This window comes from Salvelinus alpinus, chromosome 1 (assembly GCF_045679555.1).
Source record: "Salvelinus alpinus chromosome 1, SLU_Salpinus.1, whole genome shotgun sequence".
In the NCBI taxonomy this organism is placed as follows: Eukaryota; Metazoa; Chordata; class Actinopteri; order Salmoniformes; family Salmonidae; genus Salvelinus; species Salvelinus alpinus.
Window position 1 is genome coordinate 100912094 of NC_092086.1, and position 25511 is coordinate 100937604.

At 44.8% G+C, this 25511-nt stretch overlaps 1 protein-coding gene across 3 annotated transcripts; it reads left to right on the forward strand.

The window, feature by feature from the left end:
* Positions 1 to 2325: 2325 nt before the first annotated feature.
* Positions 2326 to 25511, forward strand: LOC139536822 (rapamycin-insensitive companion of mTOR-like). 3 transcript variants are annotated; one of them, XM_071337474.1, is made up of 37 exons: positions 2326 to 2737; positions 2874 to 2921; positions 4138 to 4235; positions 4866 to 4930; positions 5130 to 5261; positions 5353 to 5416; positions 5603 to 5729; positions 5815 to 5984; positions 6105 to 6172; positions 6333 to 6400; positions 6544 to 6626; positions 6884 to 6971; positions 7094 to 7184; positions 7275 to 7341; positions 7483 to 7563; positions 7738 to 7838; positions 8526 to 8691; positions 8783 to 8884; positions 8996 to 9042; positions 13913 to 14048; positions 14269 to 14468; positions 14698 to 14824; positions 15038 to 15202; positions 15365 to 15441; positions 15528 to 15606; positions 15710 to 15907; positions 16860 to 16952; positions 17377 to 17483; positions 17618 to 17871; positions 18024 to 19104; positions 20522 to 20699; positions 20888 to 20972; positions 21154 to 21348; positions 21520 to 21651; positions 21774 to 21897; positions 22026 to 22164; positions 22242 to 25511. In XM_071337474.1, exons 1-37 carry the CDS (start codon positions 2689 to 2691, stop codon positions 22314 to 22316), a joined length of 5160 nt encoding a protein of 1719 aa, XP_071193575.1. In that variant the 5' UTR covers positions 2326 to 2688; the 3' UTR covers positions 22317 to 25511. The 3 variants fall into 3 exon arrangements, with proteins under 3 accessions (XP_071193575.1, XP_071193558.1, XP_071193568.1); XM_071337457.1 differs by having other exon boundaries at positions 2327 to 2737; positions 21493 to 21651; XM_071337467.1 differs by having other exon boundaries at positions 2328 to 2737; positions 17618 to 17856; positions 21493 to 21651.

Consider the following 25511-nt stretch of genomic DNA (forward strand, 5'->3'; position numbering starts at 1 on the left):
CCTCAGCTCTGCAGCGTGCTGTGATTGGCTGAAAGTGTTCGTGCAAGCGGAAGTGACGCAAACGTCCTCTTGAACAAATTTTATTTTTAATGTTTGAAGATTCGATTAACTGTTCCGGGTTGCTCCGGTGGTAGGAGTTTTTTTCGGGTGAAAATTATTTAATTCGTTTTGGAACACTGGGCTGCCTCCCAGGCGTAAACCAGGTGCACCGCTCTGGCCGACGGCGAAATCGGCTCAAACCAAAAGTGACGTACTTTAAGCACATGGAGTAATGAGTAGGATTCTGTGTTTTCAAATGCAAAAGTGATTGCTTTTGATAAAATTACTTTACCTGCCTTTCCACTGAAAACTAATTTGAAAAGTCGAACATATAAAATGTACTGAAAAGATATGTATGTTTCTGAACGATGCACCATATTGCCTTGTTGATAACGTTATCGAGAGGCGCAGATTACGGTTCGATTTGAGAAGATCACTCCTCCCATCACCGCTTTGCCGTACACGTCATGGTCCATACACCGGTCCACCGCGTTTCATTTTAATTGAACTACTATTTTTTTTTATGAGACTGCTAAGGAACAAAAACTCACGGCGTTCATATCATAGAGATAGATAGAGGACTCTGGTGTCCAAAAGCCTATTTTAGCATGGACAGCGCCATTGATGACGTGCACCATTTTGAAGTACCATAAGTATTTCTGGAAGTAGTCAATTGGGTGGGACTTCCTTTGGGTTAAGGAAGAATCACATAATTACCCCCAGGTCACCAGGAGGGAGCTAACGTTCCATAACTGCAGGTGGCAATAAATCGCCAACCATGGCTTTATACCTGTTAAAACAACATACTCCAGACCCCAGAGACTTTTATTGAATAAAGAGTCTAGCAACAAATTCAGCTACTTTTCCTGCCTTTTGGGAGTATTGACACCGAGGGTTTCTATCTATGATTTGTATATCATTTAATTCTGCAGCAAACGAAAGTAGTAAATACTTTCTTAATACTTTTTTTCTTAAAACTGCATTGTTGGTTAAGGGCTAAGGGCTTGTTAGCATTTCCTGTAAGTGTAACAGATGTTGATCGTACTCTCCTTGAGTTGTGTTTAGTTCAAAGAAATCACCCCAGCCAGTGGTACCAGTTGAGCGTTATTTATTATCTGTGATTAAATAGGAAACAGCACGTTAGATGTGCATGGCTTAATGATGTTGATGGTAAAATCCCTTGTATCACATTTTCATACTGGGGAGACCTGACGTTCGCGATCTCCCCCTATCTGCAAGCGGGGCCAATAACACGCCTTATTGTCATCGGAATTGAACCAACCAATAAGAGTGCTTGAACATTAAATATACATTTATTTAGATGCAAGTGGAAACATTTCCAACCCTGGTCTACACCTGTTCTTTTGGCGCATGTGACAAATAAAACATGATTAGATTAGCTTTTGATTTGAGAATCTGTGTCAGGTACCGTAGCTGTGCCGCAGCAAGGAAAATTGGTAAGGTGACATCATCCCAGCAACGGCAAATTGTAATCTAGCGACAAATCAAAAATACAATATGAATTCTCATCAGTGATGTAGTGGTAAAACAATTGGTCGCTAAATTCTGATCGCCGGTCACGGTGAAAAAAACGCTCCTATTCTTTCAATATTTTTTTCCTCAAAGGTGGGTAAACTGTTAGGCAAAATACACCACTGATTCTCACTGAAAATCTGGTTGGCAACACTAGTGGCAGAATGCACATTTTTAGCGAAGATACTGTTAACTAACCCAAGATATCTCATTGGCATCGTTTCCAATGGGAGCAAATTAAGTATAGTGGGCAGAACAAGCAACGACGTTTTATCACAGCGGACAACTTTATGACTCATTATTGTAGTCCGTATAAAAATGTGGGATGGACCTCTCTGTCTGTAAAAAGACAGCTGCATTCTCTTTTATTTATTTACAAAGCAATCTTAGCATTCAAACTCCCTTCATATGTAACTTAATTAATAAAGTTAAGAATGGTAAATCAATAAAATAAAATTGTATTTGTCACATGTAACGAATACAACGAATACAACACCTTACAGTGAAATGCTTACTTACAAGTCCTTAACCAACAATGCAGTTTTAAGAAAATACATAAAAGTAAGAGATAAAAATAAGAAAAGTAGTAGAATAAGAAAAATGTATTACTTCAAAATGGAGATTGCACTGCCCTGCTCTTACAGTCACCATAATGGGGCATATACAATGATGCGATATCTATCTAAGTCTATGGTTAATATACCTCAGTGGCGCAACGTCGCATCACAGTGTGGAAGTAGGGAAGTACTCCTAACAACTTCCAAATGTAAACTTGCGTCTTTGGCTGTACATAGGACAGGAGACACATTTCCAGGTACCAAAATCATACAAGAAATTTCAGAGAATTACAGGCCAGACAGAAACACAAGAAAAATTTGCCGAATTCCGGCTGTCATAAATCCACACTGTCCTCAAATAATGAATACACGAAATGTCTGGATTGCAAGGTGCAGACAGAGAGCACAGATGCAAAACACATAGATGTATATATTTGCTGCAAAAATAGTTTTTCTTTCATGAGACAACTGTGGTTGGGCGGAGAGGCAATGAGTGCGGGATTTCTCGCGATAATCCCTGTTGATTCCGATCCGGTTAGTGCTGAATGATTCTGGAAAGATGGCGGTCAGCATCCGAGGCCGTCCGAGCCGAAGCATTCGGATGCGAGGTGAGACAAGAGATATTGCAATCTGGACCAGAGATTAGCAACCCTCCAAAACATAAAGCTGAACTTTCATTGTGCCTGTTAGTTGTGGTCTCCTTGCTAACCTTTATTGGTTGTTGTGCTTGCTTTGCTTTGACAGGTCGGAATGACAGTGGGGAGGAAAATGTACCACTCGATCTTTCCAGAGGTGGGTGAATCAGATTGGAAATTGGATAGTCAGCATCCCATTTATTGAATCGTAGATAGCTATCCTATTATTAAAATGCTGCTAGCTAGTTAATAAATGGCCGAACATCCTAATGTATCTGCATACAACATCCTTGTTACTAACAGGGTTTCTTTCCCCTTTATTTACATTTAGCTAGTTAGCATAGCTAGCAGTAATTCATAACATTATCATCACATTGTTGTTTTGATGCATCTGATTTGCAGTAATAGCTAACAGTGATAGCGAAATAGATAGGATTCTAGCTAATGTCATTCATTGTTTCTACCTTACTGAATATGGCTTGTATAGCTACAATTCAACGCTAATTCAATGCCACTGGTTTTCAACTTGAGAAATGTCCCAGTCCGTTCATTGATTTTTGTAGAATAGGCCCATGCCTTGTATTGAAGCTTAATACCAGCAGTTAGGACTGTCCTACCTTATCATCATGATCCAAATGCTAAGGACCTTTATGCAGTGTTTCTGTTTTTACATCATGGGAGAAAATGTAACTGTCCTTTTTACAGAAATACACTGTCCCTGTGATAGCCTATATTTCCTCAGGGACACTTTACACTAATTCACTTCATGCTCCAAAGTTGAAGTCACTTGTCTGAAGCATAGAATAATACATTCTGACCATTGAAGAATTGTAATGTTTTAATCATTTATAGCTCTAATTTGTCTATTGCTACCCTCAGTCTGAATAATTGTTTACTTCAGGATAGAATAAACATGGCATGGTTGTTTTCAAACAGACAAACTACAGTGCTAACATTCTGAATTTTAGTTGAATAGATTTGATTAAACCCTGTGCCTCAAACACATGTTTTGCATTTATCCCAAGTAGTGTTGAAATAACAACATGGTACAATTTGTTGAATCATGACAGGGACCTACAAATAACATCCTACCATGTATATAGAACCTATGGGTACTTTTATTCACACTAGACTTTACAGTCGTGTGTCATTACAAACTCTTCTTTCGGTGGGGCTACCTTTTTATTTCGGTGTGCCCTGATCCCAAATGTGTTTCTGTTTCCAGTTTATTGCTGGTCACATTCACTAATGAGGCGTTGTCATGCTCATCTCACCTGAACACTGTGTGTTTTGTTACAGGAATGTATTGGAACAGAGTTGAGCCAGGTGAATAAACGTACTGACCACTTATTGACCTTGATGTATCATTTCAGATCCTTCAGACAACCTTCGGGAAATTCTACAGAATGTTGCCAAGCAACAAGGAGTCTCCAACATGCGCAAACTCGGTCACCTGAACAACTTCATAAAGGTTTGTGGGGCAACATCTCAGCAGACCATTAAAGCAGTGTTTCCCAAACTCAGTCCTGGGGACCCCAAGTGGTCACGTTTTGGTTGTTGCCCTAGTACTACACAGCTGATTCAAATAATAATCTCATCATTAATTTTTGATTATTTTTATCAGCTGTGTAGTGCTAGGGCAAAAACCAAAACGTGCACACCTTGGGGTCCCAAGGACTGAGTGTTGGAAAGACTGCAAAGGGATACTTTAGGATTTTGGCAATGAGTCCCTTTATCTACTTCCCCAGAGTAAGATGAACTCACAGATACCATGTTTATATGTTTACGTGAAGTTTGAAGGAAGTTACTAACGAGTCCTAGCTCAACTGCTAACTAGCATTAGCGAAATGACTGGAAGTCTATGGTATCTGCTAGCATGCCATTCAGATGCCCATAGACTTCCAGTCATTGTGTTAACTCTAGTTAGTATTGGCTTGTGAAACTACCTCTAACTTCCTTCATACTGGACACATAGACCTGAAGATGGTATCCACGAGTCCTCATTCCCAAAATCCCAAATAATCCCTTTAACTGGATGTAATGTTTGATTATTTGTGTTTGGATGTGTTCTTATCAGTTAGTTTTTCTCCATCTGTCACAGCTTCTCTGCAAGGTAGGCCACTCAGAAGAGAAGCTTGGGTTTACACATGAAGAGATCATCATTTGGTGAGTCTTTTGAGAAATGAATCTTCACCAGTGCTATATGTACAGTACTAGCTGTTTCTCTGGGTTGATTTTGGGATGTTTCTACTATACCATGATTTAAAATGCAGATTCATTGTTCCTCATTCAACTTTTCTCTCTGTCTCTACCTCTTTCTGTCTTTCTCTCTCTCTCTCCACTTTCCGTTCTTCCCCTGTTCTAGTCTCCGGTTAGCGCTGTTGAACGAGGCTAAGGAAGTGCGAGCTGCAGGGCTGAGGGCTCTACGCTACCTGGTCAGAGACAGCACTATTCTCCAGAAGGTCCTCCGTCTTCAGGTGGACTACCTGATCGCCAGGTGAGTGCTACATATATGCTGTGTGTGTGTCTTATGCCAATGTTGAGCCCACTTAACCTTTCAACCACTAATTGTGTATTTTCCTCTCCAGGTGCATAGACATCCAGCAAAGCAATGAGGTGGAGAGGACACAGGCTCTCAGGCTGGTGCGAAAGGTGAGACAGCCCAGCCTCTCCCTAACTAAATTGATTTAATTCGTAATGTACCGTTCAGTAATATGTAGAGATGTGACCAGTTAGATGTCTATCTGATAAACATAAACATCCCTCTATCACCCGAGTACTACTATGTGAGATGAGTGTGAGACATTGATCTGTCCCCTCTCTGCTGTCCCTCTACAGATGATCACTGTGAATGCACTGCTCTTCCCCTCATCTGTCACCAACTCCCTCATTGCCGTGGGCAACGATGGGCTACAGGAGCGAGACCGCATGGTTCGTGCCTGTATCGCCATCATCTGTGAACTTGGTAGGTTAGAAGAGCAAACACACACACTTATCTATACTATAGGTGGTGTTATGGTTAAACCCTGTGTGGTTCCTTTGTTCTGCAGCTGTGAAGAACCCTGTGGTGGTGGCCCAGAGGCGTGGTCTCAGCACCATTCTGAAGAACGTGATCGACTGTCAGCTGAGCCGCATCAACGAGGCACTCATCACTACCATCCTACACCTCCTCAACCACCCACACACACGCCAGTATGTGCACTCGGATGTGGAGCTCGAGGTACTGACAACACACATACACTCTCGCACACAAAGAGCAGCATTCATTAACAGGAATTTGATGAATTGGATTATTTCCTCATTGAATGAGATTGTTCTTCTTTTTCTGTTTCTCTTCCAGCAAATCCTGGCCCCTTACACTGACTTCCACTACAGACACAATGCAGACACGGCAGAGGGGCAGCTCAAGTCAGTGTGCATGATAGTGCAATATATTTGTGCAGTATATTTAATTATGTCCTGTGCAGTATATTTAATTATGTCCTATGCAGTGTATTTTATGGAGTGTTGTATTGACTGTTTCAATAATTTGGGAGATTTTAATCATGCATTTTGATGTCCACCCCAGGGAAGACAGGGAGGCTCGTTTCCTGGCTAGTAAAATGTCCATAGTTGCTTCCTTTCGCTCCTGGTCAGGTAAACTTTACCCCTTCATATTCAATGATATCTGAGTTTGAGTGTGTGTATATACCTTGATAGCTCTTATGTGATATTAGTGGTGTGGTATAAACAGGATGAACATGTTCCTATCTGACCCTACTGTCTACATCTCACTCCAGGCATCATTAACCTGTGCAAGTCAGGCAACTCTGGAATCCAGTCTCTTATTGGCCTGCTCTGTATACCAAATATGGAAGTAAGGGTAAGTATAGCATCAAATAAACATTATCAGCACCTGACAACTGAGGTGAAGGAGAATGCAGTGTCCTCCAGTTTACCTCAAGATTACTTTATGGTTGTGCTCAATAACATATATAACAATGTTACTCAGTGTAATGTAAGAATGATGTAGGGCACACCCCTAAAACTCATTATTTTCTGTCTTCTCATCAAAATGTTATAAAATGAATGAAGTCTCTATTAATGTGTGTAAACCTGGTTCCTTTCGACCTCCCACAGAAAGGCTTATTAGAGGTGATATATGATATATTTCGGCTCCCCGTGCCAGTTGTGACTGCAGACTTTATTGAAGCACTTATCAGTGTGGGTGGGTACAATGTCACTTTTTGTGTCTTTATTCAAGTTAAGAGCCATTATTTTCTTATCATATATCTCATGTACCATGTATTATTAGGTAACAAAGTATACTTGTCTATATTCCTCCTGTAGACCCTAGCAGGTTCCAAGACAATTGGAGGTTATCAGATGGCTTTGTGGCTTCTGAAGCAAAAGTTATCCTTCCACATCGAGCTCGATCAAGGTAAGAACCATCACTTATTTGAACTCTTTAACTCATGATTGAGGAAAACATTATCTGCATAAACTCCATTTGTTCTCTTACTGCTCTTAGGCCTGACTTAATGGATAATTACCTGGCGTTGGTACTGTCTGCCTTCATCAAGAGTGGCCTTCTTGAGGTATGGTCATCAATATCAGGATCGATAAGTTTGTCTATATTCAACCAATAATGGCAGTTGCATATCTGTCTATTGGTACCTAAAGATCCCACACACAAACCGCTATTGTCTGTCGTGTAAAGCCTGTGTACCTCTCAACAGGGTCTCGTTGAGGTTATCACAAGCACTGATGACCCCATCTCTGTGCGAGCCACCATTCTACTGGGAGAACTGCTTCACATGGTAACTCAACTCCCTGTTTGCTCAGCTGTTAACATTTTGTGAGGTCAGCGAACTGGACCAGAGGAGGAAATGCTCTAGGAGTTTTTGACACGTTTTTAGGGTCCCAGTTTTGAATTCGTTTTGCATGGTCCCCATTGTTGTTGTTGTAACTGTTTATTTCTGTTTCCCTCCCAGGCCAACACCATCCTCCCCCACTCCCATAGCCACCACCTGCACTGTCTGCCCACACTCATCAACAAGGCTGCCTCCTTCGACATCGCCCAGGAGAAGAGACTGTGAGTGACAGCTACCTACCATAGAGTACTGAGGACATTTCTTGGGGTCACTATAGACAGGGACCATTGTGAGAAATTGACTCTCTTGCAGACAGGAGAAAATACTGTATTACTAGTTACATAACTCTCTAACCTAATCCTCATTTAACAATATACACTGAGTGTACAAAACATTATGAACAGCTGCTCTTTCCATGAGATAGACTGACCAGGTGAATCCAAGTGAAAGCTATGATCCCTTATTGATGTCACTTGTTAAATCCACTTCAATCAGTGTAGATGAAGGGGAGCAGACAAGTTAAAGAAAGATTTTTAAGCCTTAAGACAATTGAGACATGGCTTGTGTATGTGTGCCATTCAGAGGGTGACTGGGCAAGACAAAATATTTAAGTGGCTTTGAGTGTGTCAACAACTTAAATGTTGCTGGGTTTTTCACTCTCAACAGTTCCCCGTGTGTATCAAGAATGGTCCACCACCCAAAGGACATCCAGCCAACTTGACACAACCGTGGGAAGCATTGTGGTCAACATGGGCCAGCATCCCTGTGGAATGCTTTCGACCCCTTGTAGAGTCCATGCAACTCAAATTAGGAAGGTGTTCCTAATGTTTTGTACATCCAATGCATGTGCTACAAGAGAGTTTCATATTATTAACACGGACACAACAGCTGTTTTCATAATTTTTCAGACGGGCGAGTGCAGCGGTCAACTACCTGAAACGTTTCCACGAGAAGAAGAAGAGAGGACCCAAACCCAACAGCCTGTACCTGGACCACATCATCCGCAAATCGAAGGCTTCTCACTACTGTAGAGATCAGCACTTTAGACCACAGAGAGATATCTTTGTCATTAAGGTACATATCAAACCATGCCCCTGTGTTGCAACACAAGCTTCTTGGATTTCTTGGAGTGGTATTTGTAATGCTGTCCTTGTTTGCATTGAAGGACACTGAGGATGCTCTTATGATGAACCTGAGAGACAGCCACATCCTCAACCACAAAGAGAACCTGGACTGGAACTGGGTTCTCATTGCAACAGTATTGAAGGTGAGTGGACTAAGACTGCAATAAATACTTATTCCAGTCAGTATCTTTTACAATACTGTCCTTTGTTCAAATTATGTTTGTTTTTTAATGTTTCCTTTTCCCCATCTGTAGTGGCCAAACGTTAACCTGCGGAGCAATAAAGATGAACAAATGCACAGGTAAGTACCATTATAATATGTCCAGTCTCTTGACAATAAGGTTGATGAAATCCGAGCACGGGTAGCATTCCAGAGAGACATCAGGGATTGCAACGTGCTCTGCTTCACGGAAACATGGCTAACTCAAGAGACGCTAACGGAGTCGGTGCAGCCAGCTGGTTTCTTCATGCATCGCGCCGACAGAAACAAACATCTTTCTGGTAAGAAGAGGGGCGGGGGGGTATGCCTTATGATTAACGAGACGTGGTGTGATCATCATAACAACACACAGGAACTCAAGTCATTCTGTTCACCTGATCTAGAACTCCTCACAATCAAATGTCGACCGCATTATCTACCAAGGGAATTCTCTTCGATCATAATCACAGCCGTATATACAGTGGGGAGAACAAGTATTTGATACACTGACAATTTTGCAGGTTTTCCTACTTACAAAGCATGTAGAGGTCTGTAATTTTTATCATACGTACACTTCAACTGTGAGAGAAGGAATCTAAAATAAAAATCCAGAAAATCACATTGTATGATTTTTAATTAATTAATTTGCATTTTATTGCATGACATAAGTATTTGATACATCAGAAAAGCAGAACTGAATATTTGGTACAGAAACCTTAGTTTGCAATTACAGAGATCATACGTTTCCTGTAGTTCTTGACCAGGTTTGCACACACTGCAGCAGGGATTTTGGCCCACTCCTCCATACAGACCTTCTCCAGATCCTTCAGGTTTCGGGGCTGTCGCTGGGCAATACGGACTTTCGGCTCCCTCCAAAGATTTTCTATTGGGTTCAGGTCTGGAGACTGGCTAGGCCACTCCAGGACCTTGAGATGCTTCTTACGGAGCCACTCCTTAGTTGCCCTGGCTGTGTGTTTCGGGTCGTTGTCATGCTGGAAGACCCAGCCACGACCCATCTTCAATGCTCTTACTGGGGGAAGGAGGTTGTTGGTCAAGATCTCGCGATACATGGCCCCATCCATCCTCCCTTCAATACGGTGCAGTCGTCCTGTCCCCTTTGCAGAAAAGCATCCCCAAAGAATGATGTTTCCACCTCCACGCTTCACGGTTGGGATGGTGTTCTTGGGGTTGTACTCATCCTTCTATTCCTCCAAACACGGCGAGTGGAGTTTAGAGCAAAAAGCTCTATTTTTGTCTCATCAGACCACATGACCTTCTCCCATTCCTCCTCTGGATCATCCAGATGGTCATTGGCAAACTTCAGACGGGCCTGGACATGCGCTGGCTTGAGCAGGGGGACCTTGCGTGCGCTGCAGGATTTTAATCCATGACGGCGTAGTGTGTTACTAATGGTTTTCTTTGAGACTGTGGTCCCAGCTCTCTTCAGGTCATTGACCAGGTCCTGCCGTGTAGTTCTGGGCTGATCCCTCACATTCCTCATGATCATTGATGCCCCACGAGGTGAGATCTTGCATGGAGCCCCAGACCGAGGGTGATTGACCGTCATCTTGAACTTCTTCCATTTTCTAATAATTGTGCCAACAGTTGTTGCCTTCTCACCAAGCTGCTTGGCTATTGTCCTGTAGCCCATCCCAGCCTTGTACAGGTCTACAATTTATCCCTGATGTCCTTACACAGCTCTCTGGTCTTGGCCATTGTGGAGAGGTTGGAGTCTGTTTGATTGAGTGTGTGGACAGGTGTCTTTTATACAGGTAACGAGTTCAAACAGGTGCAGTTAATACAGGTAATGAGTGGAGAACAGGAGGGCTTCTTAAAGAAAAACTAACAGGTCTGTGAGAGCCGGAATTCTTACTGGTTGGTAGGTGATCAAATACTTATGTCATGCAATAAAATGCAAATTAATTACTTAAAAATCATACAATGTGATTTTCTGGATTTTTGTTTTAGATTCCGTCTCTCACAGTTGAAGTGTACCTATGATAAAAATTACAGACCTCTACATGCTTTGTAAGTAGGAAAACCTGCAAAATCGGCAGTGTATCAAATACTTGTTCTCCCCACTGTATTCCCCCCCAAGCAGACACATCGATGGCCCTGAACGAACTTTATCTGACTCTTTGTAAACTGGAAACCACACACCCTGAGGCTGCATTCATCGTAGCTGGGGATTTTAACAAGGCTAATCTAAAAACAAAACTCCCTAAATTCTATCAGCATATCGATTGTGCTACCAGGGCTGGAAAAACCCTAGATCATTGTTATACTAATTTCCGCGACGCATATAAGGCCCTCCCCCGCCCCCCTTTCGGAAAAGCTGACCACGACTCCATTTTGTTGATTCCAGCCTACAAACAGAAACTAAAACAACAAGCTCCCGCGCTCAGGTCTGTTCAACGCTGGTCCGACCAATCTGATTCCACGCTTCAAGACTGCTTCGATCACGCGGATTGGAATATGTTCCGCATTGCGTCCAACAACAATATTGACGAATATGCTGATTCGGTGAGCGAGTTCATTAGGAAGTGCATTGACGATGTCGTACCCACAGCAACGATTAAAACATTCCCAAACCAGAAACCGTGGATTGACGGCAGCATTCGCGTGAAACTGAAAGCGCGAACCACTGCTTTTAACCAGGGCAAGGTGACCGGAAGCATGACCGAATACAAACAGTGTAGCTATTCTCTCCGCAAGGCAATCAAACAGGCTAAGTCCCAGTACAGAGACAAAATCGAGTCGCAATTCAACAGCTCAGACACAAGAGGTATGTGGCAGGGTCTACAGTCAATCACGGATTACAAAAAGAAAACCAGCCCCGTCGCGGACCAGGATGTCTTGCTCCCAGACAGGCTAAACAACTTTTTTGCCCGCTTTGAGGACAATACAGTGCCACTGACACGGCCCCCTACCAAAACCTGCGGGCTCTCCTTCACTGCAGCCGAGGTGAGTAAAACATTTAAACGTGTTAACCCTCGCAAGGCTGCAGGCCCAGACGGCATTCCCAGCCGCGTCCTCAGAGCATGCGCAGACCAGCTGGCTGGTGTGTTTACGGACATATTCAATCAATCCTTATCCCAGTCTGCTGTTCCCACATGCTTCAAGAGGGCCACCATTGTTCCTGTTCCCAAGAAAGCTAAGGTAACTGAGCTAAACGACTACCGCCCCGTAGCACTCACTTCCGTCATCATGAAGTGCTTTGAGAGACTAGTCAAGGACCATATCACCTCCACCCTACCGGACACCCTAGACCCACTACAATTTGCTTACCGACCCAATAGGTCCACAGACGACGCAATCGCAACCACACTGCACACTGCCCTAACCCATCTGGACAAGAGGAATACCCATGTGAGAATGCTGTTCATCGATTACAGCTCAGCATTTAACACCATAGTACCCTCCAAACTCGTCATCAAGCTCGAGACCCTGGGTCTCGACCCCGCCCTGTGCAACTGGGTCCTGGACTTCCTGACGGGCCGCCCCCAGGTGGTGAGGGTAGGTAACAACATCTCCACCCCGCTGATCCTCAACACTGGGGCCCCACAAGGGTGCGTTCTGAGCCCTCTCCTGTACTCCCTGTTCACCCACGACTGCGTGGCCATGCACGCCTCCAACTCAATCATCAAGTTTGCGGATGACACTACAGTGGTAGGCTTGATTACCAACAACGACGAGACGGCCTACAGGGAGGAGGTGAGGGCCCTCGGAGTGTGGTGTCAGGAAAATAACCTCACACTCAACGTCAACAAAACAAAGGAGATGATTGTGGACTTCAGGAAACAGCAGAGGGAGCACCCCCCTATCCACATCGACGGGTCAGTAGTGGAGAAGGTGGAAAGTTTTAAGTTCCTCGGTGTACACATCACGGACAAACTGAATTGGTCCACCCACACAGACAGCGTTGTGAAGAAGGCGCAGCAGCGCCTCTTCAACCTCAGGAGGCTGAAGAAATTCGGCTTGTCACCAAAAGCACTCACAAACTTCTACAGATGCACAATCGAGAGCATCCTGTCGGGCTGTATCACCGCCTGGTACGGCAACTGCTCCGCCCACAACCGTAAGGCTCTCCAGAGGGTAGTGAGGTCTGCAGAACGCATCACCGGGGGCAAACTACCTGCCCTCCAGGACACCTACACCACCCGATGTCACAGGAAGGCCATAAAGATCATCAAGGACAACAACCACCCAAGCCACTGCCTGTTCACCCCGCTATCATCCAGAAGGCGAGGTCAGTACAGGTGCATCAAAGCAGGGACCGAGAGACTGAAAAACAGCTTCTATCTCAAGGCCATCAGACTGTTAAACAGCCACCACTAACATTTAGCGGCCGCTGCCAACATACTGACTCAACTCCAGCCACTTTAAAAATGGGAATTGATGGAAATTATGTAAAAATGTACCACTAGCCACTTTAAACAATGCCACTTAATATAATGTTTACATACCCTACATTACCCATCTCATATGTATATACTGTACTCTATATCATCTACTGCATCTTGCCATCTTTATGTAATACATGTACCACTAGCCACTTTAAACTATGCCACTTTATGTTTATATGCCCTACAGTACTCATCTCATATGTATATACCGTACTCTATACCATCTACTGCATCTTGCCTATGCCGTTCTGTACCACCACTCATTCATATATCTTTATGTACATATTCTTTATCCCTTTACACTTGTGTGTATAAGGTAGTAGTTGTGGAATTGTTAGGTTAGATTACTTGTTGGTTATTACTGCATTGTCGGAACTAGAAGCACAAGCATTTCGCTACACTCGCATTAACATCTGCTAACCATGTGTATGTGACTAATAAAATTTGATTTGATTTGATAACCACTTATTTCACCTCCTGTTTGTAACTGTAGCAAACCAAATGTTCTCTCTCTGTCTGACACCGGGCTCTCTCTCTCTGTCTGACACCGGGTTCTGTTTCTGCAGGTTTGTACGCAGGCTGCTATTCTTCTATAAGCCCAGCAGTAAGCTGTACGCCAGCCTGGAGCTGGACCACAGTAAGGCCAGGCAGCTCACTGTGGTGGGATGTCAGTTCATCGAGTTCCTCCTGGAGTCTGAGGAGGTGAGAGGGTTTACTATGAGGCAAAATTTGAATAGACTACTGATATTTACACACAGCGGACGAGAATTGCACCATCCAGACCTATTAATGATAAGTACACAAAGTTAAATAACTTTATATTGGAACTCCATTGATAATCAAATATTGAGTTACATGACTTCACGTGACCTCTCTATCAATGTCCAACATTACCTAAACATTACCCCTGTCTGTGTGTCAGGATGGGCAGGCATACCTGGAGGACCTGGTGAAGGACATAGTCCAATGGCTCTCCTCTTCCTCTGGGCTCAAGCCTGACCGCGGTCTCCAGAGCAACGGGTTGCTCACCACTCTCAGCCAGCACTACTTCCTGTTCCTTGGCACTCTTTCCTCACACCCGCACGGTGTCAAGATGCTGGAGAAGTGCAGTGTCTTCCAGTGGTCAGTCTCTCACCGTCCACTAGTCTGTTTTTCCAAACATGTACTCTGATCGTACCTCTTGGGAGATCCCTAATATCTTGGAAACTGTCCCATTTAAAGATGCCTTTTTAAGCTGCTGCAGAGTTTCCTTTGTCCTCTTTCACACTCACTTCATCTTCACTCAAGTCATTGTGTTGGAGTGTGTATGGAGCAGTACATTGATTCTCTGTATCCTGTGCTCTCCTACTAGCCTGTTGAACATCTGTACTCTGAAAAATCAGGACCACCTGCTGAAACTCACTGTCTCCATACTGGACTACAGCCGTGATGGGCTGTCCAGGGTCATTCTGTCCAAGATCCTCACTGCTGCCACTGACGTAAGAACCCCACCACTAACACAGAAAACACCCAGATGGAATTAAAACATTAATTGATACATCTTGGTTTCCTAGAGGTGGTCGGAGTAGCTTGCACAGGTGTTTGGAAAGCAACATTATGAGCAATTTGGTTTGTTGTGTTTTCAGTGGAGCATATGTTAGTGTTTTTGAATGACAGCCTGTCCTCTTCCGCCCTCTGTTGGTGTGCCACAGAACTGCAGGTTGTATGCCACTAAACACCTGCGGGTGTTGCTTCGTGCCAATGTGGAGTTCTTCAGTAACTGGGGCATCGAGCTGCTGGTCACCCAGCTCCACGACCGCAACAAGACCATTTCCATGGAGGCGTTGGACATACTGGACGAGGCCTGTGAGGACAAGGTCAGGGATGAGGGGCCTGAGTGTCTGTTGTGGTGCCTTGCTATGTGCTGTTTCCTGGGCACTGTTATACCTTACAGTCTTGTACTTTAGTTTAGTCCAGCAGCTTTTGACTCCAGAAGTATATTAGCTGACATGTCCCTCTGGTGTTTTTTTTCCCTCTAGGCAAACCTCCATGCTCTGATCCAGATGAAGCCAGCTCTCACACACCTGGGGGACAAGGGTGTCCTGCTGCTGCTACGGTAAGCTGCTGGGAGAAAACTGAGCTATTGTTTGCTTTTCTGTATTAGGTCCCTTTGGCTCTGACCGCTGTGATTCTTATCTCCAGGTTCTTGTCCATTCCAAAAGGCTTCTCCTACCTAAGTGAGAGGGGTTACGTCACCAAGCAGCTAGAAAAATGGCAGAAGGTACATTTATACTCAACCAACAATGCCATAAATGATGATTTGCATCTTTTCGCTGTCACATGAAAACATAGAAAACAAATTTTTACATCATTGTGTTTTGCAGGACTATAACCTGAAGTATGTGGACATGATAGAGGAGCAGCTTAACGAGGCTCTCACCACGTACCGCAAACCTGTCGATGGAGACAACTATGTACGCCGAAGCAACCAAAGGTTACAGAGGCCAAATGTTTATCTTCCTGTTCATCTGTATGGCCAGCTTGTCCATGATAAGACAGGCTGCCATCTACTGGAAGTCCAGGTAACTGCATCTACTTGAACCATTCACTATTACACTAGTCGAGTAGCAATTACAAGCATAATGCGTTTAAAGATATACTTCTCCTTAATGCAACCGCTGTGTCATATTTCAAAAAAGCTTTAAGGAAAAAGCACACCATGTAATAATCTGAGTAATCAGCGCTCAGGCACCAAAACAAGCCATACAGATACCCACCATGTTGTAGAGTCAACAGAAGTCAGAAATAGCATTATAAATATTCACTTACCTTTGATGATCTTCATCGGAATGCACTCCCAGGAATCCCAGTTCCACAATAAATGTTTGTTTTGTTCGATAAAGTCCATTTATGTCCAAATACCTCCTTTTTGTTCGCGCATTTAGTTCACAAATCCAAATTCAAGAGGCGCAGACACTTAGTCCAGACGAAAAGTCAAAGAAGTTATATTACAGTTCGTAGAAACATGTCAAACGATGTATAGAATCAATCTTTAGGATGTTTTTAACATAAATCTTAAATAATGATTCAACCGGACAATTCCTTTGTCTTTAGAAAGGAAAAGGAACGCAGCTAACGCTCACGGGCGCGCACCTGACTCATGGCATTCTGCCAGACACCTGACTCAAACAGGTCTTATTCTCTCCCCCTTCACAGTAGAAGCCTGAAACAAATTTACACTGTATATTGGATAGGCAAAGACTTGAAAACCTACAAACCTCAGATTTCCCACTTCCTGGTTGGATTTTTTCTCGGGTTTTTGCCTGCCATATGAGTTCTGTTATACTCACAGACATCATTCAAACAGTTTCAGAAACTTCAGAGAGTTTTCTATCCAAATCTACTAATAATATGCATATCTTAGCTTCTGGGCCTGAGTAGCAGGCAGTTTACTCTGGGCACCTTATTCATCCAAGCTACTCAATACTGCCCCCCAGCCATAAGAAGTTAAACCCTTTTCATCTTTCTCTTCAGAATGTGGTTCCTGACCTAAGCTACACTGTCCGTTCCCCAATGCTGGACAAGTGGGAGGGCATCAAACAGCTAAAGGCAGCACTTTGGGCCTTGGTCAGTATAATTAAGCAATAAGGCCCGAGGGGGTGTGGTATATGGCCAATATACCACGGCTAAGGGCTGTTCTTATGCACGACGCATCGCGGAGTGCCTGTATACAGCCATTAGCCATGGTATATTGGCCATATACCACAAACCCCTAACGTGCCTTATTGCTATTATAAACTGGTTACTAAAGTAATTAAAGCAATAAAAACAAGTGTTTTGTTATACCCATGCTATACTCTCTCATATACCACGGCTGTCAGCCAATCTGCATTCAGGGCTGGAACCACCCAGTTTAATAATGGAGAATGACTAACTACCACATCTGTTGTCATCATCAGAGTTCCACAGTTATGTGCCAATTATTGATAAGATTCACACATCGTTTACATAATAACATGAGTATTAATGTTGTTAAACTGTTTGTTTCCAGGGTAACATAGGGTCATCAAACTGGGGGTTGAACCTCTTACAGGAGGAGGGGGTGATCCCTGACATAGTGGTTCTGGCCCAGCACTGTGAGGTTCTCTCCATCAGGGGGTAAGACACATTGATATTTGCAACTCCAATATTCAAGGTGCTTCTGACGAAGCAGCATGCTTGTACTGTCCCAAAAGAGTACTATATCTCTGTCCAGGATCTCTCTATAATGTTTGTCTGCTGTCTCTGTGTAGGACGTGTCTGTACGTGTTGGGGCTGATCTCAAAGACACGTCAGGGCTGTGACATGCTGAAGCAGCACGGCTGGGACGCTGTAAGACACAGCCGGCGGACGCTGTGGCCCGTTGTCCCAGACGACATGGAGCCCCCCCCCAACCCGCCCAGCCTGCTGTCCTCTGTCCCCTCCACCCTCAGCCTCGCCTCTGACTCCACCAGCTCTAGACACAACAGTGAGAGTGACTCCACACAGCCCAGTAAGTCTCAGCCCAGTAAGTCTCAGCCCAGTAAGTCTCAGCCCAGTAAGTCTCAGCCCAGTAAGTCTGTAATCATAGTACTGGTATTAATTTATTTTTAACCTGTACAGTATCGCCAAATGTTTACTCCATACTCCTAAGAGTTAACCTTGAGTGGTCATTTCCAGGTATGTACATCATGGACGATGAGCGGCTGGAGAACTGTGACCTGTCGGACGATCCTCCCATGTACATGAGACCCAAGTACAAGGACCGCAGCCCCTTCACCCTCCTGGCTTCCAGCCACTTCCGCAACCGCCTCCTCCACTCTCTGTCGCTCTCCGGGAAGATGCTGCGCAGCACCAGCGACCCCAAGGGCACCACCAGGGACCACGGAGGAGGGATGGAAGTGGAACAGGGGCGCAAACGCACCGTCACTGAACCCAGCTATACCTTTGGATCTTCAGATGTCTTCCCAATCTATAATGACGGCCACCTGCCCAAAAGCCCCTCTGCCAACCTGGGCAGCAAGACCTCTGAAAACCAGGGCAGCACCCCCAGCTTCGGTGAAGGAGATGGGGAGGGGAGGCTGCCAGGCCGGTCAGTGGGGGTAGGAGGGTCAGGGGTGGGGGAGAACCAGAGAGAGCAGACTAGCCGGGAACGCCTGGCCGGGGATGGCCCGTCCGGAGGGGGCGGGGGGGCTCAGTTTAAATCGCGCAGTCAGAGCTTCAACACGGACACAACCACCAGCGGCATCAGCTCTATGAGCTCCAGCCCCTCCAGGGAGACCCTGCCCTCCACCATCGACACGGACGGTGTCAGCCTCAACAGTGTGATCAGCGCCCAGACCATCCAGACCCTGACCTCCCTCACCCCCCAGCCCCACACTGCCCACCTCTCCTCCCTGTCCAAATCTAGCTCTGCCTCCCTGGTGCCCCCCGGCTCCTCCCACACCCTCCCCCGCCGCGCCCAGTCCCTCAAGTCACCTTCGTTGACCACCCTGAGCGGCCTGACGGACTGCAGCCTCATGTACTCAAACTCCCGCGACGCGCTGGGCTACGCCACGCTGAAGTACGCCACTTCCTGTGACACGTACGCCAGTCAGCGTGATGCGCTGGGCTACGCTACTCTGAAGAGGCTGCAGCAGCAGAGGATCCACTCGTCCCTGTCCCACAGCGAGGCTCTGGCCTCCCCAGCCAAAGACGTGCTCTTCACTGATACCATCACCATGAAGACAGGCAGCCTGGATTCCAGACTCACCCCACGGCGGTAACACACACACACATACACATACACACATACACACTCACTCAGTCCCCCTTGACTCGTACTTGTCCACACGCACACTCCCTTAAGAACTCCTTTCCTAGAATCTCCCATGACTACTACTGACTACTACTTCTCTGAATATTCCCCCCTCCCTCTTTCTCAGATCTTCAGTTGCCCTTTCTCTTACTTCCTCTTGTTGCTCCTCTTTCTCTTTAGAGGCTTCTCATTCTTTGATGACAAGATCAACTGAGTTTGACCTCTGCTCTGGCTTGAATTAGGTTTTGCTTCTGTAATTTCCTGAAATATTGAGTGTTGTTTTCCTGAAACAGGAAAGGGCCTTCCCCAAACTGTTGCCACAAAGAATTGTATAGAATGTCATTGTAGGCTGTAGCGTTAAGATTTCCCTTTTTTTTCACTGGAACTAAGGGGCCTAGCCCGAACCATGAAAAACAGCCCCAGACTATTATTCCTCCTCCACCAAACTTTACAGTTGGCACTGTGCATTCGGCAGGTAGTGTTTTCCTGGCATCTGCCAAATCCAGATTGGTCCGTCGGACTTCCAGATGGTGAATCGTGATTCATCGCTCCAGAGAACGCACTTCCACTGCTCCAGTCCAATGGCGGCGAGCTTTACACCACTCCAGCCGACACTTGGCATTGCGCATGGTGATCTTAGGCTTGTGTGCGTCTGCTCGGCAATGGAAATCCATTTCATGAAGCTCCCGACGAACAGTTATTGTGCTGACGTTGCTTCCAGAGGCAGTTTGGAACTCGGTAGTGAGTGTTGCAACCGAGGACAGACGATTTTTACGCGCTTCAGCACTCGGCGGTTCCGGTCTGTGAGCTTGTATGGCCTACCACTTCATGGTTGAGCCTTTGTTGCTCCTAAACGCTTCCACTTCAACAGCACTTATAGTTTACCTGGACAGCTCTAGCAGGGTAGAAATTTGATAAACTGACTTGTTGGAAAGTGGCAACCAATGACAGTGCCATGTTGAATGTCACTGAGCTCTTCAGTACGGGCCATTATACTGCCAATATTTGTCTATGGAGATTGTATGGCTGTGTGCTCGGTTTTATACACCTCAGCAACAGGTCTGGCTGAAACGGCTGAATCCAATAATTTGAAGGGGTGTCCACATCATTTTGAATGTATAGTGTATTTGGTTTTTGCACGGGCTGTGTCTCAATCCACTGCATCTTCCTATGTCAGCCTAGTGCATAGCGGTGGAAGGTTGCTGAGCTACAGCGGTGATTATCAGACCACGAGACACCGGAAAATTGGTATTCTCACGAAAACATCTGTAGTGTCAGAATGGTTTGGCCTACAAACTAATATGATTTTGGAATGAGGTGTAAGATGAGCAGGTAGACCTTTCCTGCCTCCTAACTCACTGAATGTTTATTTTATCTCCAGGTTCCTGAAGGCTCTGAGTTTTGCCTCCCTGGACAAGGAGGATCTGCTGAGCCCCATCAGCCAGAACACTCTGCAGCGGTCCTCCTCAGTGAGATCCATGGTGTCCAGCGCCACCTACGGCAGCTCTGATGACTTCATCGGCCTGGCGCTGCCTGTGGACATTAACAACATGTTCCAGGTACTGACCATCGTATGACCCCTCTCTCTGAACCCTCTCATCCCTTATCTATCCTTTTATTTTACTTCTACTCTAGATATTTTACAAGAAATTGAGTTTGTTTACCAATCTATTTAAGACCTCTATTTAAACTTGTGTCATAACTCCATGTTAATATTTGGATAAAGTTGTGAGTGTTTTGTTCCTAGATAAAAGAAACACCATATTTCCTGAAAAGGACCAGCCCTCCCTCTGAGGACAGATCTGCCAAATTCTTCTCTGGAGACTCAGATGGTAAGAAACAGCCCGGGGCCAACACAATCTGTTTTCTTCAGTAAGGAGTTGTATAACACTGAGTTTAGCACAGGAGGAATGATGGCTTTGCTACTGATAAAGGAGGCCCACTCAGGACCAACAGGCTTGAATAAAAAGCGGGGAAATGCATGATCATGTGGATATGTGCCCCTTCTCCCAGGCCCCAGCCCTCACTCCAGGCATGCAGTGCTTCGCTCCCAGCTGAGCATCACAGAGCTGATGGGGGTGAGCCGGGCGGAGCAGCAGAAGTTGCTGGGCTCAGAGGAGACTGGTTTACAAGAACACAATGATGACAACTGCCTCTACTGCACTGGGCTCTCTGTGCTCGGCTTCAGCGCTTCCAATAGCAGCCCAGGTCAGCGGCAGATACAAACACAAAACAGGACATTATGCTGTTTATCAATTTGTGCCGTTTGCATCCTTGTACTTCCTTGTATGTTTATATTATTAGCATCAGCAACCGATAGATAAACAACGTAAACTCACGTTTCTCCATCAGACTTGACAGAGGAACCCCCTTTCTCAGAATGGTGCGGTCCGCCTGTGCAGAACCACCTGGAGGTCATGGGCCAAACCAAACTGTCAGGGGTGTCCGGGTGCAGTGATGCTGTGTCTCAGGGCTCCCCAGGAAGCACCCGCAGCACTGAACTGATTTTGGGTAAATGTCATGTTTTTGTTTTCTCTCATATCATGCTTTTGTCCAAGCGAAGGGTTTTCTTTTGTTGTTGAAGATGGATGGACTAAACCTACTGGCTCTCTGCGGTCTATCTCCCCCCTCAGGAGTGAAGTCCATCCCAGAGGAATCTCCGGCCGGCAGGGTTCTCCTCAGGAAGGAGGTCCTGCGTCTCGTGGTCAACCTCAGCTCCTCAGTGGGGATCAAAGGCCACGAGACTAACCTGCTAACGTAAGACACACACACACACACACACACACACACACACACACACACACACACACACACACACACACACACACACACACACACACTCAAACCGAGGTTGATATCCCTGGCTGTGTCTGTTGTCTTGACAGGATCAAGGAGAAGTTCCCCTATGCATTCGATGACATCTGTCTCTATTCTGAGGTGTCTTACCTGCTTGCCCACTGCATGTTCCGTCTGTCCGCACGCCGCTTCATCCAGGAGCTCTTTCAAGACGTGCCATTCATTCCGGTAAACAACACACACATTCAAAAATAATAAACATTTCATGTTGGCTGTTCTTCTATTCACTTCTGTCTCTTCCTCAGATGTACGAAGAGGCAGAGGCCATCCTCTCCAAGCCCCCAAAGAATGGACCGGCCGACCCTCCCGCTGAGCCCTGAGTCAACCCTACTGCCCTTTCCTTCTGTCTCACAGCCTGTCAAACCCTGAGTCACCACTACTGATCTTCCAGTCAACCACAACCCCTAAAGCATGAATCACACCCCACCCCCGGAACCTTCAGCTAACCCTCAAACCTCAACCCCCACCCCCGGAACCTTCAGTTAAACCTCAACCCCCGGAACCTTCAGTTAACCCTCAAACCTCAACCTCCACCCCCGGAACCTTCAGTTATCCCTCAAACGTCAACCCCCACCCCCGGAACCTTCATTTAACCCTCAAACCTCAACCCCCACCCCCGGAACCTTCAGTTATCCCTCAAACGTCAACCCCCACCCCCGGAACCTTCAGTTAAACCTCAACCCCCGGAACCTTCAGTTAACCCTCAAACCTCAACCTCCACCTCCGGAACCTTCAGTTAACCCTCAAACCTCAACCCCGGGAACCTTCAGTTAACCCTCAAACCTCAACCCCCACCCCCGGAACCTTCAGTTAACCCTCAAACCTCAACCTCAACCCCCACCCCCCAGAACCTTCATTTAACCCTCAAACCTCAACCCCCCTGAATCTTCAGTTAACCCTCAACCCACACCCCCCTGAACCTTGGACTTTGTAGCCCTCAAACTTCAGTCAACCCCCACCCCTGACGTGTGAGACAACCCTAACCCCTTAACCACAAACCCTTGAGTCACTACCAACCACAGCTCTGTAGGGTCTGAGTCACCTTTCGCCCCCACATCCTCCCTTACCTCTCCATACCAGAGTGCACTCACTGTATGTCCTCCTGGGATTTGAACAAAGATGAAAATATGGAGAAGGAGGGAAGAAATATGTTCTTCCTATTGACTAAGTTTGAGATATGATGGATGATAACGCTGGATGAACAAATATTCCGTTTTTTTTATCTGATCAAATGATGGCAGCCAGCTGTGAGCGTTTTTAACAGAGCTCATTTTGGGAAATTCATCACAAACTGAGCTTGGATCACAATCAAATCCAAATGACTTAAAACGGTCCATCATTCCTGAGGGTTTCCTCAGTTTAAAAAAAATATATGACTGCATCCCAACCACTGGTGTGAAATACCACAGCATGTTGTTTTTAGCTCGGCTTCTCCCAAAGTGGATCCATTGACTTTGACTAAAACACTAAGAGTAGGGTTCCTCTGCATAACACTAAAACCTCTGCATCTGGAGAGAGGACCATGCCATTGTGAAAATCACTGCACCTGAACAAAGAACAGTGAAGGAGAATAGTGATGAAAATACTTTTGGTATTGCTCTATTTAATGACGGCAGATACAGGTCAGCCAAACGATCATCAGTCACTGATGCAGTTTGGTGGTTGTCTCTCTTATTTGTTGACGTGCTAAAGAGGAAATGTTCCTCCTTCCCTTTGCTGGATTGTGTTTTGTTGTTTTGTTTAGGATTTTGTTTGTCTGTGTTTTTAAGCATTTATATTAAGAACTGAACAACTACATGTAGGAGTGAAATCTACCAAATCATTGCCATTGAACGTCTGTGTGTTTCAGCACAGAGGCGTTATTAACGGTCAGTTACTCAACTGATGTTTGAAACTACGGCTGCATTTATTTTTGTTTACGACCTAGAAATTTCAACCCTAAAGTAAAAGTGCAGGGTTGAAACAAGAGATTTGGTTCTCATTAAAGTGGAGGAAGACATGTATGATTGCTACCCTTTCTGTCATAAATTTCTTTAGAACATGGTTCATGAAAACAGTCCCTATTTGATGGCAATGTAGAGTTGCTGCTTCATTCCACAGTCATTCAGTAGCCATTCCCGCCAGTTTCCATTCATTCCCGCCAGTTTTCATTCATTCCTGTCAGTTGCCATTCCCGCCAGTTTCCATTCATTTCTGTCAGTTGCCATTCCACAGTCAGAAGCCATTCCTGTCAGTTTCCATTTCTCAGTACTGTGTTAGTTGCTGTTCCTTAGACAGTGTCCTTGGGAGTCACTGTCTGCTTGTTCTTAATCTGGTAAAACTGGGGAATAATGAAACTGGAGTAAACGTTTTGAAGTGGAGCTCAGGTCCAATAAGAACACTCATTTAATTGGAAAACTCAGCCACTTCCGGGTCGAAATCTAGCTACATGTTTGTAAAATGACGGTTTAAAACAGTCATTGTACTGGGGGTTTTTGCTATGCAAGATGCCTGTTAATTGTGAGTCCAAATGTACATGTATAGGTTATTAACTGGTTTGATATATTTCATCTTTTGTTTGAATTTTGTTTAGCTGTTGACTCATTGTTTCATTACTGTTTTAAAGAAGTGGTGGCTACCATTGTGTGGTCCTTTCCAACATGATTCACTTCGACTGAAGATGGTACTTGCTGCACTGAATCCTTCAACAACATGCACATATGACTATTATGACAATGGAAGTGTTTAGGCCTACTGTTGAAAATGGCCTTGGTTAAGTGATGAATTGGTTAGCTAAATGGACTGGTGAAAAGAGGATTGGGGTGCACTGCAATTGCACTTAGCAATCAACATTTAACTAAGTATGCAATTACTACAGAAAATATTTTTCTGTATAAATGCGTAATGTTGAAAAGTTTCCACTCAACTATACCTTCATATAACCTTATTTTGCATGTTTGCATTCTAAGAGGCCTCAGTTCACCTTTTCAACGAACTGCAACGAAATTCTAAATAGTGGTAAAATGTTTTTTTTTGTCAAGTCTACAGTACATTTCATAGTTAGACACATTTGAACATAATACTGATGTTTCAGATATATATTGAAAAAGGTCAATTATTTGGGAACATAATTGTACTACTTTCTGTTGGGGACCAAAAAGCTAAACTGAAAAGCCAAGAATTATTTGTTATCTAGCAATTGTTTGAAACAACAGGAAGTAGTAACTTAAATATTTAACTTTTGTCTACATTTGAATGATTTGAAGTGGACTTGTGTTGATAAAGCACTGTATGGGGATGTGAAAACAAAGCCTTTATGTACCTGGACCGTTTAGGAACAGAGAGACAACGATAAGAGAAGTGTTATTTATATTTTTCCTCAAGTGAAAACAAGAAGATGTGTATAAGTCTGTGTCGTCCCCCCCAATTTGTGGTTTTCCTTGTACAGAACCATGTATGTTTTTGGCATTTTATATAGGCCATTAGAATCAGTCTTATTAAAGGGATGCATTGATAATAAAAACATAATCTACTCA

What these genes read in the sequence shown, in the direction of transcription:
- LOC139536822 (XM_071337457.1), top strand. Translation starts at nt 2,689, where the DNA reads ATGGCGGTCAGCATCCGAGGCCGTCCGAGCCGAAGCATTCGGATGCGA. An exon ending in CTTCTCTGGAGACTCAGATG is followed by an intron (nt 20,973 to 21,153) that starts GTAAGAAACAGC and finishes CCCTTCTCCCAG; the next exon opens with GCCCCAGCCCTCACTCCAGG. An exon ending in CAGCACTGAACTGATTTTGG is followed by an intron (nt 21,652 to 21,773) that starts GTAAATGTCATG and finishes CTCCCCCCTCAG; the next exon opens with GAGTGAAGTCCATCCCAGAG.